At 37.1% G+C, this 15,960-nt stretch overlaps 1 protein-coding gene across 11 annotated transcripts in view; it reads left to right on the top strand.

Annotated features, from left to right (window-relative positions):
* The window catches only part of DGKB (diacylglycerol kinase beta), a 795,246-nt gene that overhangs the window by 739,453 nt on the left and 39,833 nt on the right, over positions 1–15,960 (top strand). For 10 of the 11 annotated variants that reach the window (XM_049893502.1, XM_049893507.1, XM_049893510.1 and 7 more), the window contains 2 exons: positions 10,578–10,698; positions 11,934–11,994. In XM_049893502.1, coding sequence (XP_049749459.1) covers positions 10,578–10,698; positions 11,934–11,994 — 182 coding nt within the window. Of the gene's footprint in view, positions 1–10,577; positions 10,699–11,933; positions 11,995–15,960 lie in introns of those variants that run through there. The other variant, XR_007518417.1, reaches the window with a different exon arrangement.

The raw sequence follows: 15,960 nt of genomic DNA, 5'->3' as shown, positions 1-15,960 counted from the left end.
CCCTGACTTCAAAAATTCCTTCTTTTTGTCAAAGATCCATGCAGAACAGATTCTTTTCACTTGCAAATCAAATTGACCTGTCTTTATTAATCCATTTACTCCCAAATGCTAGTTTAAATTTTCTGTTGAGCCTAAGTGGAAAAAGGAAAGAACTGAGTATATGTGGTGCTCAGCTCTGAGACTCAATTAAATAACTCAATTCTTTGACCCTATCCCCACTCACTTTGAGGCAAAAGATGAATGTATCAGTCCAAAATAAGTCCCTAGACTCATTTTCTTGAACAGATTGGTCTATTTCACAGCCAGTGACCTTAGTTAGGTGGCCTACATCAGAGAGAAGCTGTGATTCCATTCGTAGCATTTGCTCACTAATACCTATCTCTTCACTGGATGGATGTCTGTGAGTTGGTCAAACAAAAACCACTAGTAGATATTCTTTGAAATGTGTATCTCAGTTTTAAAATTGCTATTTAAGGAACAGACCTTTCTAACAATATTTTTCCAGTGAAGTTGATATTCTACATATTTACCTAAGAGAAACAAAATTAATAGGGATTTTCTGCATGTGGGCTTTAAACTATCTGTTAAAAGTGGCGATCAGTCCAAGCACATTAAAATTCTATTTTCCTTTACAAGTGTTTGCTGCAGATGACCCCCACTGATCTTAAATATATTTCTGTATCTGTAACTGAATAGAGGTTTTCTGTACAGCATGTTCTAATGGCACTCTGGCCTTTAGCCAAAAAGGCACTGAATAAGGCTATTTTTAAAATACAGAAACTGGGAACAGCTGCAGCAATCAAATTTGATAAAAACAGAGAGGAACTTTGCTTTTTTTTATGGTTTGTCCAAGTTTAGCCTTCTTTCATAGAACTGCTTTTGTTCTGTTGTATGGAGGACTACAAGACCAGTACAGTGAAGCCCTTTAAAAAAAACAACTTTTAAAGAGTCCAGCTAAATAAAATTTTTTTTTCTTTGCACCAAGAGTATCAATGCAATAGTATTTTAAACTGTTAAAAGGATACATCTCTTATAAGAGGAGGTAAGGGAAGAATGAGTTGCATTAGCAAAGTTTGTACTATAAAAGACATTTTGGCTTCCCCTACTTCCAAAGCAACTCTTTAAAAACAGAGGTAAAGCCTTTAGTTTCACAGTGGGGGAAATCTGGAAGTTTGCACTTGAACTTCCCTTATATTCTCAAGTGTTGTTAGGGAGCAGGGTACTTTGAATGTCTCATTTTTACTTTCTACATTCCTGTTAGTCATGTTTCTGTATTTTCTAAAAGCTAGATTAGTATCAATGCAGTGTTTTTGTAAAAATAAATTGACATGCTTTTAAAGTATAAAGGACAAGTTTTCCACAGAGATCTTTTGTACTTGTATGAACCCCCTCAACATGTCTATACACAAGGGCTTATTCTCTATTTTTTTAAATTCAAGTTCTTTGGAAACTTGTCAGTAGATGATTAATGAGTCATAAGGTGCATAAATACCAAAAATCTCATATACATTAATAATTTGCGAGTTCTCTCTCCTACCTGATTTCATGTGTGGAATGGATTTGTCTGCTAACTTCATAATTGGCACGACAAAGGATATTGTATTTCTTGTAAGTATTTACAAATGGGGTTAATCTAAAAACCTCTCCAAATAAAACTATTTATGTCAACATTAATTCAATTTGGTAATCCAAGACAGTAATATAATTTTTTTTTTTTTTTGGTACCCATGAAGTCATGAAATAAAATTATCTTTTTGCATAAAAGAGAAATTAAAAGAAAGAATATACACAAAATTGAAGAACTCAGGTGTATGGTAAGCAATGCTAACTCCCTGACAGATAGCCCATTAGATTTGATGGTCCATCTGTCCACAATCTGTTACAAGCTATATTAAAATGAAAACCCAAATTAAGCAGAATCTTCCATGACTCTAATAATTCTTTCCCAGAGGCATTGATGAGTCAAGAACTGTTCATCTTTAAACTGTGAGGCAATGATGCTATCAAGTGTGTTGTTAGGGCTTGAGACCGTAACAGTTCCTGTCTCAGTTCATGAGAGGAGACTGCTCAGTCGTGCGTAACAGCAAAACTTCTTAAACATGCGCACTGTTCTAGGCAGAAACTATGACATTCCTGTTGTGCAGTGCCATGAAGTTAGCAGATTTTCAAGGGTTCTCTAGCAAGACACTAGATTTCAGGATATAATCTTATATTTTATCCACCAAAAAATTACAAATGAAGGTTGTTGGGATTTAATTCTGTGTACTCATATAGCCTCTTCTGTCTGAAGACAAACCACCAGGGGAGGGAGATTTACCTTTAACCAGCAGTGCTGTTATGTAAATGGTCTGAGAAAGTGCAATAACCTCAAATAGGATAGAGCCTGTCAATGTCTTGCTAGGAGTGTAATATTTATATATAACACCAAGATAAAATGGATCTCAAAACCAGCTCCATTATACATGAAAATTTTTGATGTAATTCGCTCTTCTACATCGTTATGCTTTGTCCTTATTTTACTTTTCGGTATTAAGTTTATAAGTGAGTTTCAAATGTATTGCCATATTCTGAACATTTCATCATTTTTCACATTTCTTTGAAAGTAAAATAAACCATTAAAATATCTCATTATATTCTATAGCATACTTTAGGAAAATAAATTATTTTAGTAGTGCTTCCAGAAATTTAATGTAAAGACTACAGAAAACCCAAACCTGTTGCCCTCGAGTGGATTCCGACTCATAGCGACCATATAAGACAGAGTAGAACTGCTCCATAGGGTTTCCAAGGAGCGGCTGGTAGATTCGAATTGCCGACCTTTTGGTTAGCAGCCAAACTCTTAACCACTGTACCACCAGATGTAAAGTAATATTGGCACTGTATCCTACAAAATTGGATTTTCTTTTTTTAATTGCTGGGACTGATTAATTCTTAGGAGAAAAAGCGTCGGGCCTCTGTCTCCCTGGTAACTTTATCCCCTTAGCAGGCATGAGTGTTAGGACACAGGGTGCCCCTCCAAAAGCTATTCAGAATTTGCTGACATCAGCCTTCCTTCATGAGCACTTGCTTTGTTTAGTGATGATGCAAATATGAGGAGGCACGTGAAGTAGCTTGGTTTATGGAAGAGGGCAGGGGAGGCATGGTGCTATGAAAACATTCCCACATGCACTAATGGCTCATTCACACAGAAAACAAGCAAGAGCCTTCAGTCCCTCCACAAAGCTTAATGAGAACAAACTGACTCAAGAACCCAGAAGCAGCAGTGTTCATATTCACTCTTAGCTTGTGCTCATAGTCTCTTCATTTACATTTACTGATAATAATATGTGTTGCCAGTTGCAGCAATGGATTGCTGTGGGGAATCTTTAAACTTGTTCTCTATGGGCCACATGAATGAAATGTTTATGATTTCTTGGGTTGTGTGTCCTGGGATGAAGATCACTTTTCAAGTATGCCATTACAAAGTGATTTGCAGGTCCTGGACTGCTTTGGGCGTGGTAGGGAGGTTGCTGACAATATGCCATACTTTGATGTCTGTTCCTTCTTTTCTTTGGATCCATTTAGAGAAGTTCAGAATTTTAGAATCAAAATACATAAAAGATCCTGAAAGATGATCCTAAAAGATGATGAAATTCATTTCTTAAAAGCCATTTTTAAAGTTAAGTGTGTGATTCCACCAATAAACATATAATATGTGTGAGTGTGTGTGTCCGAACACACACACACGCACACACACATACATAGTTGTTAGCTGCCATCTAGTTGGCCCCCACCTCATGGAGAACACATGGTGCAATGGGAGTTGACCGTTGGGATCCGTATGGATTTCATTGGCTGGATTTTCAAAAGTAGATCACCAGGCCTTACTTCCTAGCCTTCTTAGTCTGGAAGTTCTTCTGAAGCCTGTTCAGCATCAAAGCAACACACAAGCCTTCACTGACAGACTGGTGGTGGCTGCTCATGAACTGCATTCTGGAAATCAGATCGGACTCTTCCGTATGGGGGGTGAGAGTTCTACCACTGAACCACCACTGCCCCATATGTGGTGGTCCGGTAGTAGAATTCTCACCTTACACACAGAAGACCTGTGTGTATGTTTATTATTTCTGTGTATGTATCTTAACAACTCCTCATTTATCAGATTTCAAGAAATAATGTGATATTTTGCAATGTTAAGTTTTCCAAATAACTCCAGCTTATCTATTTATGTACCAGACTTTAATCTTTTTAGTTTCTATATTTTAACATTTTCAATGGAAATCTTTCTAGAAAATATTTTTCATTTCCTGGTCTTTTTATAGAGATTCTTCAGAGCATAATTCACACATGACCTTGAGTAGTCACTATGAATGGGAGTTTTAATATTTTGTTTTAATGTGGTAATAACACTTAAAACTATTGAGAGGTAGGATTGTTAGTGGCACAATTTTGATGTGTTATATATCTTTGTAGTATTTTTTTTTTTCTCTCTTTTCCATCACCGTTAACATCTAATTTGTTAGTTCTTACGATTGTGAGTAGGTACGGTAACACAGGTTTCAGAGTCCACCATGCCTGGTTGGAAAACCAGATTTTCTATTATATGTGAGTCCTTGGACAAGTTACATAGTTTGCTCATCAATAAAATGAGAAGAATAATACCAGCCTGAAAGGACTGTTGGAAGTCTTAAATGGAAAAGTGCTTGTAAATCCCCTAGCAGCATGCTAGCATATAGTAGACAAGCAGGATACATCAGCCTTCCCCATTTTCTTTCTTCCTTGTTAGTACATCTACAATCATGTAATGTATTCCCTGAAGGTGCTAAGAGCCTGCTTTTATGCTTATATACATGTACTGTGAAGCACGCAGTCCATATCAATAAATTATTGCTTCAGTCCCTTCCACCCACGCCTTTTTCTAATTTGCATCTTATAATTTATGGAGGTCAGGGAAAACAGCTAATTATGTTTGTGAGAAGAACATCTAAGTTAAGAATCAATGGGCAATGGATGGACAAGTTGACAGAGACTATTAGAAGTAAAATTTATTCTTCCTAGTGGATTGATATTATATCTACCTTGGCTTTCTAAAATTTCTTTTCTTTTTTTTTTTTCTGGATCCTTAGACTTGTTTCAAACAGTTGTTAGATTAAATGAAGCGTTACCGCAAAACACAAAATCTACGCTTAGAAGGTAGAACTCTCATTGTGCCAAAATAAGGACGTAATAGATAATGATATAATTAGCAATTTATGGTGATTGCAAAATGCCCCTGCTGAGTCAATGAGCGTAGCACAGCACATGGTCTCCCACAGTGTTGCAGCCTGTTGCTGGACAGTGGGCACAAAGAGGTAGTCTCTGCCCCGTGCCGCCCTTCCCTCCCCCCACCTTCAGTACACACTACATTCTACCCACACAGTCTGTGTAAGGCATCCTCTCCTGTTCCCTCACATATGGCAGTATGAAACAATTACATAATGAAACATATTATCAGGACATATCTGTCAAAAATGAAGAGACTAAGCTATGAATAAATATTACCCACTTACTAGCTATGCAGTTCCTGTGTTTTCTCATCTCTACTGTGCCCCTGACATTCTGATTTTACATTCATATCCCTGACTACTTGTGTAACAAAATAATGCAACACTAGCAATGCTTGGGAGAAGGTATACAAAATCAAAGGCAAATTAAACTCTAAAAGCAGGGTTTCTTATCATTTTGCCTTCTTTGGCAGTCTGATGAAATCTACTGACTTCTCAGAATAATGTTTTAAAATTCATAAAATAAAGCATAGGGTAACAAAGGAAACTAATTACAATGAAATGTTAAAATTTTGATTTAATAATATATGTGCTTTGTTAACAAATTAACTTTAAAAATCTTGCAGAGGGTCAACAATTATTAAAATTTCCAAGTCATAATGAGCATAAGTAGCATTTTGAAATATTGTGACAACTATAATGTGATCTGGAAATATTTGTGGTATCTATCAGTGACAAAATCACACATATTGCTTCTTCAACTGTGGTTTCTTGCCTAAATTTATCATAGAAGCAAGTGCTTAATTTCAATTAGATCTTAGTGAAAATAAAGATGATTTTTCCCCATTTAGATTTGCAGATTCTGTGTTAAGAAGTCTGCTCTAATGTGACCCAACACTATTTCATTGAGTTTCTTCCCTCTGAAGTACATCTCGTAGACTTTCTGTTTTAAATATGAAAATATCTAAACTGGCAAATTCTTTTGCCTCTGTTACCCCTATAGAGATATTTGGAAAGACATATGAACTTTTCCAGAAAAGTACCTTCTTTTCCCCTTCAAATATATATCTCATAACAAGGAAGTTTAACCAAGGCAATACCCTTATTGGAGAGACACACACACACCCCAATGTCAGGATTTCTCAGGGTAGGCAGATGACTCACAGGTAGAGCCAACTCCCAAATGGATAGCCAGTGTCTGGTTGCAATTTTTTCTTTCTAACTATAGGGTCACCACGAGCCAGAATCAACACAATGGCAGTGGATTTATCTATGACCCTACTTTTTCTCAAACTCAAGGAAAGCAGCCAGAACACCAATGGCCGAATGTAATGTTACACGTCAAGCTGCTGTTGTTTCATTTGTAATAAAATTATTTGGAAACATGGATATTTTGTGATTAATAGCAAATTGATTGTGACATACGTCACAGCTCATGAGTGTGCTGAGATTCCATGGTTGAGAACAGCTGTTCTATGCACGGATACACACGCTGCCGAACTAGTAGAAGGACGATGATGCCATTTAGTACTTTATAGGGGCAGAACTGAAGTGAAAACCTCAGTGGCCTGAGAGAGTTCAGCTTTCTCTTAAGCACAGGTTGGCAAACTTTTTCTCTAAAGGTTCACACAGTAATATTGTAGGTTCCGTGAGCCAGAAGGTCTCAGTCACGATTATTCAATGCTGCCATTGTAATACCAAACAGGCATGGACAATACAGAAACAAGTAAGCCTGGGTGAGCCCTAATACAGCTAAATTTATGGACACTGAAATTTGAATTTCATATAATTTTCAGATGTCCCAAACTATTCTTCGTTTTATCTTTCTGAACTATTTAAAAATGTAAACATCATTATTATCTTCATGCCATACAAGGAAAAAAAAAAAGACCAAGAGTCAGATTTGGCTCCTGGGCCAACTCTGGGTGGTAGTTTGCTATTTTTTTTTACTCTTAAATATGAAATGAACAGTCAGGTAACAAACAAATTAAGTAAGTTAATCTGGTTGTTTATGACATTGGAGAAGAACTGCAGTGAATATAAATTTTAGCTAGAATGTGAGGAAGCCTGATGTTTAGAAACAAAGAATTCAAAATTATAAAGATAGAAACTACCTTTTTCTGAAATCAATCAGGACACTGATCTAAAAGGTGACATGTTGGAAGCATCAGTTGTATACTGTAATTTTATACATATCATGCTAGATCAAAAAAATGTGAAAGTGTTATGAAAGCAACTTTATGCCACACGAATTCTGAGTTTCTTTTTGTTTTGTTTTTCCTGAACACTTTACTAGAAGGAACATGGTATATAGCTTTTCCAGAGTTTGTAAACATTCCACTATGCCTATACAATTCTTTGTGTTAGGAAGAGCATGAGTTGGGAAAGTCCAGGTCTTCTAAATCCATAACAACATCTTCATTACTCTTATTAACTGTAGAATTGACTTTGGGGGCATTTTTGCAGGGAGAAAAACAAAGACAAACTAAAAGAAAGAAGAAAATCAGAAGGAGGGTGGTAGACAGTAGCAATATGCTGTGGGTGTAGACAATTCTCTGTGATTCATGGGAAAGTTAAGGCTCACAGATTAGCTCTGTTGTGAGAAAGTGTTTCATTTCTTGTAGAATAGTTCCTATCAACCAGCCTCAGACAATTACAAATCAGCAAGGAATTTCACATATTTAGAAATCAGGCAGTTCACAATATGTAATACTAAATGTGAGCTCCATTTCTCTGCTTGTTGTTGTTTTTGTTGTTGCTGTTTTATAAATATCACCAGGCACACATCTGGGGTTTTAGTGCTTGCCACAATGTAGTTCTCTGGTTGACATATATCTAAGAAATGAGTATATTAACACCCAGGCTATAGAGCCAAGCACATTTTAGTGCAGGCTACAGCTGAAAGAATATGTTTCCATTCCTTGTCCATCTGTTCTTGGCAACATAAATTTAAACTAGAAAGACAGAATAAGTTTTACAAGAAATAAATCTAAATAGGGTTTAATACAGTGATGTGAAAGCTCTAAGTTATTATGACTTGTTAACACTTGATTTTGTAGCTAGAAGGTAGTTTTTATTCAGGGTAATCTCTTAATGTAGCTATACTTTAAAGTTAAAAACATAGTAGCTTTTTATAGTTCACCTAAAAAAAATGTATGTCTTGGTCACACATTCTATTCTAAGGTCTTATATCAAATTTGAGAATGATCACGGGCCTAACAAACTTTGAAATTTCAAAGTGCTATTTGCCACACAATTGAACTACTCTGAAATTGAATCGTTATATTTGAACTCCTGATAAAATGGATTCATTTGTGAGGAATGAAGGCTTTCCCTACAAAATGGATTCCACACAAACCACATTTGCTTGTTTTTCTATAATAGCTATGAGCAGCTATTATATAGTTTTCTCCTAAAATCATCACACCCTCTGCTCTCTACCTTCACCTCCAGGTTTTTTTGCTACTAATACAATATTAAACTATTCATTTACATTTTAAAATACTTCGGAATACATGCGGATGTTAAAATAGTCAAGGACCACACTGGTGCGCCTAGACTGCTGCCTCCAAGTCAAGGGTCTGGGCATTCTGAGCTAAATCTGTAAAAACATGGGCTCTTGCTGTGTTGAGGGGCTGGACTCTGTGGAAATTTATTCACATGAGTACAACCCTCTGCTCTGGCTGAGTGAAATCCTTCAGGCTGGAAGGAGACCTTGGAGATCAAACAATCTCATCTCCCTTTCAATGTAACAAAATTTTCTATATTTTTTAAAAGTCTCTCTTTTTCACATGGGCTAATTTATCGAATATAGCATAGTGGTGATGGGTTCAAATATTGGCTCTGTCACCTACTAGGTATGTGAATATGAATAAATCAGTTAACTTCTCTAATTTTCAGCTTCTCTAGGAGGGTGATAATAATTGTCTTAAGTTGGTTTCGAGGCTCAGCAAATGAGACAATACATAAAAAGCAACTAGTTCAGTTACATGCACTTAATAAACACTCAGCAAAAGTTTCCTATTACTATTAGACCCTTTCTACTCTCTTCTGTTAAAAAAAAAAAAAATGATTGCACTGTACTAATTACTTCTGCACACATTAGGTCGCCATGAGTCAGGATGACTTGATGGCAGCTCACAATAACAGCAACAAGCATATTCCTTAACATAAAACCTTTCAACATAATAGTATTGTTTCTTGAACTGCTGTACAAAGTTAGCTATGAATGAGGACAAGTCACTCAATGGTTTAAGGCCCCAGTCTTCTTATATATAAAATGAGAAGTCTCAACTTGATGATCTCTAAGATCCCATGTTCCAGTAATTTAACAAAATCATGTTTGACAGCATATCCTCATACTTTATTTATAGTGTTAAAATGCATACTTGCTGCCAAACTGTCTGATGTGGGATGTATAAACGTTCCATATATACATGTGGAATAACATTAAGTTTGTGTTGATGTCAAAAACTACTGGTAGATTTTTTGGCATTATTTGGCTCGGAATCTGTTCTTCCCATTTTGTTTTAGAATAAGCTGACAGCAAATTGTTTTCTATAGAACCTCAAGGTTTAGTTAAACTGAGAGTTTCAGAAATAAGAACATCATTTCATTACTTCTGGTTTCTGAGACGGAGAAGCTTTCTTTTGTGGAATGACTTTGTTTTTTTATCTCAAAACTATCTATTGACATTAAAATTGTGGACATACGCATACACAGTGTAACTAAGACAGGGAACAGAGGGCCCCCCAAATCTGCAAAATACAGGAAATGGGCCGGGGTAGAGAAACAAAGCCATTCCCCCGAACAATGGGGTAGGGTATCAGAAAATAGCCTGCAAACTTCTTTAAAGTTGTCTTTCAGAAGCAACAAGAAAACCAGCCCCAGGGACATGTGCAGAACATCCACCTGTGACTGCTGTGTAACCTCCCACCAGGGGCAGTGAGGGGCTACAGTAGCAGCCTAGAGACTGTGCAGGTGCAGAACCCCATAATAAGCCCTGCTACGAATCCCAGAGGCTTCTGGGACAGGAGCCATCTTGGAAAGCTGCTGCACCCACACCGTAGTTAATATAACCCCTCCCTTGCCTGTGAAAAAACATGAATCTTTTCCCGCCCAAGAACTTTTAAAAACCCTGGCGGGTCTTTTGTTCTGAGAGACGGGGCAAGGGTTACTCCAGGCCCTCCTCATCTCCACTTGCAAGCCTCTTTAATAAAGGTTTGCTTGTGTGGAAAACTCTACATGCCTTACCTGCTCATTCTTGACCAGTGAGAGGCAAGAACCTTATTCGGTTCCGGTAACATAACCTACAAGGCATCTGCTTCCTTTCAGACCTGAGTGACCAGCTGTTGGAGGTGGTTGGCCTGGAAGGAGCCATGGAGATGGGGCAGATATACACTGGTCTAAAAAGTGCTGGACGGCGGCTGGCTCAATGCTCCTCTGTGGTCATCAGGTAGATTTTTCTTTATAACTGTGGAAGGGGTTTGACATGGCATAAGACAAATTAATTAAAAATTATGGAAGGCTCTGATTGTGACATGGGTCTTTTCTTGTACCTCAGATGATCAATAATTAATACTGACATATTCAAAAAGAATGGAAGTAGGAAAATTTTACAAATTATTGGTTAGCTATTACCTATGAGGTTCATTGGAATTCAGTTCTCCCTTGCTGGTTTCCACCAATGCAACAATTGTAATGGAAGCTCTGGTGGCATAGTGGATAAGTACTATGGCTGCTAACCAAAAGGTTGGCAGTTCAAATCCACCAGGCACTCCTGGGAAACTCCATGGAGCAGTTCTACTCTGTCCTATAGGGTCACTATGAGTCAGAAAAATTTCATCCCCTAAATTGATTCACAAGGTCCCTGGATGCTCTAAACAGTTTGTTCTCAACTACTGACCTAATGGTTGGTGGTTCAAACCCATGCAGCAATGGGTACAGAAGGAAGGCCTGGTGATCTGCCACTGTAAAGATTTCAGCCAAGAAAATCCTATATAGCAGTTCTGCTCTGTAACACATGGAGTTGCCAGTAGTCAAAATTGACTTGGCAGCAAAGGGTTTGGTTGATTTGGCTAAACTGGTTCACACTCAGCTTAGTTCACTACAGCCCCAAAGTATCTACTGGGCAAATTACCCAATGATCATGGTTGAGGCACCATTAAATTATTTCATGGACTAATCTACAACATTGTTTATATAAAATTGGGTAATGGATAATTATAAAGTTAGATTATGTATGTGGTTTAAATTGAAGCCTTTTCAATATATATTTTCCAAAATTTCATCTATACAAAAAAAAGTTCTATTTTGACCCTAAAGTGAAACCAGGAATCATGCCACAGACTTGACATGAAGCTGACAGGGAGTTATTTATATGATGTATAAAAAAAAATAGATGCTGGAAAATCTGAGACAACAAACGTCTTTTCTCCAGTTTTGCAATATAGGGGCATGAAAACAAGGAGGCTCGTAGCTGTAGGAATTCTGATTGTGTTGTTAACCATATGCCCTGATATCTTTTAGGATGTTCATTAATAATTGAGGTGAAGACCCTTTCAGAAGAGAGGCCTTTCAAGTCCAGCTATTACCAAATTTTCATTCTGTGATTTTATCATTGTCTATCATGCATACGATCTTTTGTATAAATTATTTACATTATACTAACAATGACATATTTTTCTCCAGGACTAGCAAATCTCTGCCAATGCAGATTGATGGGGAACCATGGATGCAGACCCCATGCACAGTGAGTACAGAGTAGTGGAACTGCTGTCACTTTCATTTTCACTTTCCAGATATCACATAGTCTTATAAATAAATAATCACAAGAGTGGACATACTTTCATCAAATAAATTTGAAATGATTCTTCCAGAGTATCTAATCTTTTTTACTTCACTTTTTTAGGACCTACCACCAAATCCTTTTTTTTTTTTCTCTTGTATATATATGACATTCAGGTTTTAGGCATTATATGCCCTTAACAATGGTTTTGCTCCTTTCCAAAGTTGCATTAGCCTAAGGATAACCTTAGCTCCAATAACAAACTCTGTAGCTAAACAAAATATTCATAAAGTTTCTCTTAAACTTTCCTGTAATTATTTCATAACACCTTATGAGAAAATCATTTATGGGACCTTCAGACATAAGTTTTCTTGAATTGATTACTCATCTGTTCTTTTGTCTCCATTCAAGAATCTGAAGACGTTCTTTTCCATAGAAAAACTCTCCTTTTACTTCTTATCATAGTTGTTTTCCATATAATGAGATATTATTTGTTCAGTTAGGCATTTTGACCAAAACAAAAATAAGATTCTAATATCATTGCATACTGAATATTTTATTGGATGGCAAATACATGCCAGATACTGCTCTTGGCACAGGGAATAAAAGAGTAAACAAGATCAACATTATCACTGCCTTCAAGAAACTCACATTCTGATAATAAACCCATTGCCGTCGAGTCGATTCCGACTCATAGCGACCCTATAGGACAGAGTAGAACTGCCCCGTAGAGTTTCCAAGGAGCATCTGGTAATAGGCCTGGTAATAAGAGAAGGTAGCTGGACAGATAGACAGACAGTTACATAGGTAACAAATACAACTTCAGATTAGTAATGTTATGGAAAAATAAGATGAAATGATGAAGAGTAACTGCATGGAGTGAGAAGGATCATATTTTAGATAGGAAGATCTAGGACCCTCTTTAAAAAGGATATAGACAAAAGCTCAGTGGGTTAAGAGAACAGTAGGAGGACAGCATGACCAAAGCTTTTTGAGTTAGGGGAGAGTGGTAAGAAGTGAAGTAGAAGAGTTAAACATGGGACAGATCATGCAGAACAAATGATGTAAAGAGTTAGTATTTGATTCTAAGTGCAATAGTGGGCTATTAAAGGCTTGCAAGCATCATCTTATTTACGTTTTTTTAAAGTCCACTTTGGCTGCCAGGTAAAGAATGGATTGTACTGGGTAGCAGCTGGAAGACAAGGTCTATCACAGTAGGTTGGGCTTGGACAAAAATGGTGGCAGAGTAGGAGAAAGTAAGTGGATGAAATTGAACTACATTCTGGAGAAATAACAGGCAGCATTTGTCAATGAGTTTATTCGGATGAATCTATGTTACTTCCTTACTGAGAATGATGGTGCCATTTACTGAAATTGGGAGTGGAAGGGGAGTTCCTAATCTTATGCAAGCATTGTGCTAAGCGCTTATACAGGGAAAGCTGTGAGAGCCAAAACTCAGTGAGACTGTTGTTTCTCCAAGACTCCCAAGATTCCTACGTCTTACCACTTTCTGGTTCTTGTTGTAGTGGGAAGTATTTGAGTTTTCCTTCTCTGACAGGTTTCTGCCTTACAAAGTTTCCAGCTTCTGCAGGCTTTACCGTATTGCATACATGTATTCATTAAATGCATCTAACACCAGCAATGCTGTCCCTCATTTCATGTCCTTTTTTGAATCCAGCATGAATTTCTGGCAGTTTCTTGTCAGTGTACTGTCGCAACCATTTTTTGATTATCTTCAGTAAAATTTTACTTGTGTGTGATATTAATGATATTGTTTGATAATTTTGACATTCTGTTGGAAAAGGCAGGATCTCTTCCAGTCAATTGGCCAGGTAGTTGGCTTCCAAATCTCTTGGCAAGAGGTAAGTGAGCACCTCCAGCATTGCATCCATTTGTTGAAACATCTCAATTGGTATTCTGTCAATTCCTAGAGCCTTGTTTCTTGCCAATGCCTTTAGTGCAGCTTGGACTTCTTCCTTAAGAACTGTTAATTCTTGATCATATGCAACCTTCTGAAGTGGTTGAACATTGACCAATTATTTTTGGTATAGTGACTCTGTATTCTTTCCTTCTTCTTTTGATGCTTCCTGCTTCATTCAATATTTTGCCCGTGGATGCCTTCAAACTTGCAACCTGAGGCTTGAATTTTTCCTTCAGTTCTTTCAGCTTGAGAAATGCCAAGTGTATTCTTCCCTTTTGGTTTCTAACTCCAGGTGTTTGCATATTTCATTGTAACACTTTATCTTCTTGAGCCACCCTTTGAGATCTGTTCAGCTCTTTTATTTCATCATTTCTTCCATTAGCTTTAGCTACTCTATGTTCGAGAACCAGTTTCAGAGGCTCATCTGACATCCATATTGGTCTTTTCTTTCTTTCCTGTCTCTTTAATGACCTTTTGCTTTCTTCACATATGATGTCCTTAATGTCATGCCACAACTCATCTAGGTCTTTGGTCATTAGCATTCAATGCATCAAATCTATTCTTGAGATAGTCTCCAAATTCAGGTAGAATATACTAAAGGTCGTATTTTGGCTCTCATGAACTTGTTTTAATTTTCTTCAGTTTCAACTGGAACTTGCATATGAGCAAGTCCTGCAGCTGGTCTTGTTTTGACTGATGATGTTGAGCTTCTCCATCGTCTCTTTCCATAGGTATAGTTGATTTGATTCCTGTGTTTTCCATCTGATAAGGTTCATGTGTATAGTCACCATTTATGTTGTTGAAAAAAGGTATTTGCAGTGAATAAGTTAGTCTTAAAAAATTCTGTCATGCTATCTCTGGTATTGTTTCTATCATCAAGGCCATATTTTCCAACTACCAATTCTTCTTTGTTTCCAACTTTCTCATTCCAATCGCCAGTAATTGTCAATGCATCTTGGTTGCATGTTTGATCAATTTCCAACTGCAGAAGTTGGTAAACATCTTCATTTTCCTCATATTTGGGATTAGTGGTTGGTGTGTGAATTTGAATAACAGCAGTATTAACTGGTCTTGGATCTTGGCTGAAAACAAAGAATACCAGAAAGATGTTTACCTGCATTTTATTGACTATGTAAAGGGATTTGGCTGTGTGGATCATAACAAATTATAGATAGCATTGTGATGAATAGATTTCCAGAACACTTAATTGTGTTCATGCGGAACCTGTGCGTAGATGAAGAGGCAGTTGTTAAAACAGGATACCGTGTGGTTTAAAATCAGGAAAGGTGTGTGTCAGGTTGTATCTTTTTACCATACTTATTCAATCTGTATGCTGAGTAAATAATCTGAGAAGCTGGGCTACATGAAGAAGAACATGGCATCAGAATTGGAAGACAACTCATTAACAACCTGAGATATGCAGATGACACAGCATTGATTGCTGGAAGTGAAGAGGACTTGAAGCACTTACTGATGAAGATCGAAGACTACAGACTTCAGTATAGATTACATCTCAACATAAAACAAAAATCCTCACAATTGGACCAATAAGCAACATCATGATCAATGGAGATAAGATTGAAGTTGTCAAGGATTTTGTTCTATTGGATCCACAATCAATGCCCATGGAAGCAGCAGTCAAGAAATCAAATGACATATTGCATTGGGCAAATCTGCTGCAAACGACTCCTTTAAAGTGTTAAAAAACAAAGATGTCACTTTGAGAATTCAGATGCACCTGACCCATGCCATGATATTTTCAATTGCCTTGTATGCATGAGAAAGCTGGACAATGATTAAGGAAGACCAAAGAATTGATGCATTTGAATTATGGTGTTGGCGAAGAATGCACTCAGAAGAACTAACAAGCCTGTCTTGGGAAGTACAGCCGGAGTGTTCCTTGGAAGCAAGGATGGCAAGACTTATCCTCATATTTGGACATGTTATCAGAAGGGATCAGTCACTGGAGAAGGACATCATGCTTTGTAAGGCAGAAGGTCAGTGAAAAA

This window comes from Elephas maximus, chromosome 8, assembly GCF_024166365.1.
Source record: "Elephas maximus indicus isolate mEleMax1 chromosome 8, mEleMax1 primary haplotype, whole genome shotgun sequence".
Lineage (NCBI taxonomy): Eukaryota > Metazoa > Chordata > Mammalia > Proboscidea > Elephantidae > Elephas > Elephas maximus.
The sequence above is the reverse complement of the archived record's forward strand: the minus strand, read 5'-3'. Positions and strand labels throughout refer to the sequence as shown.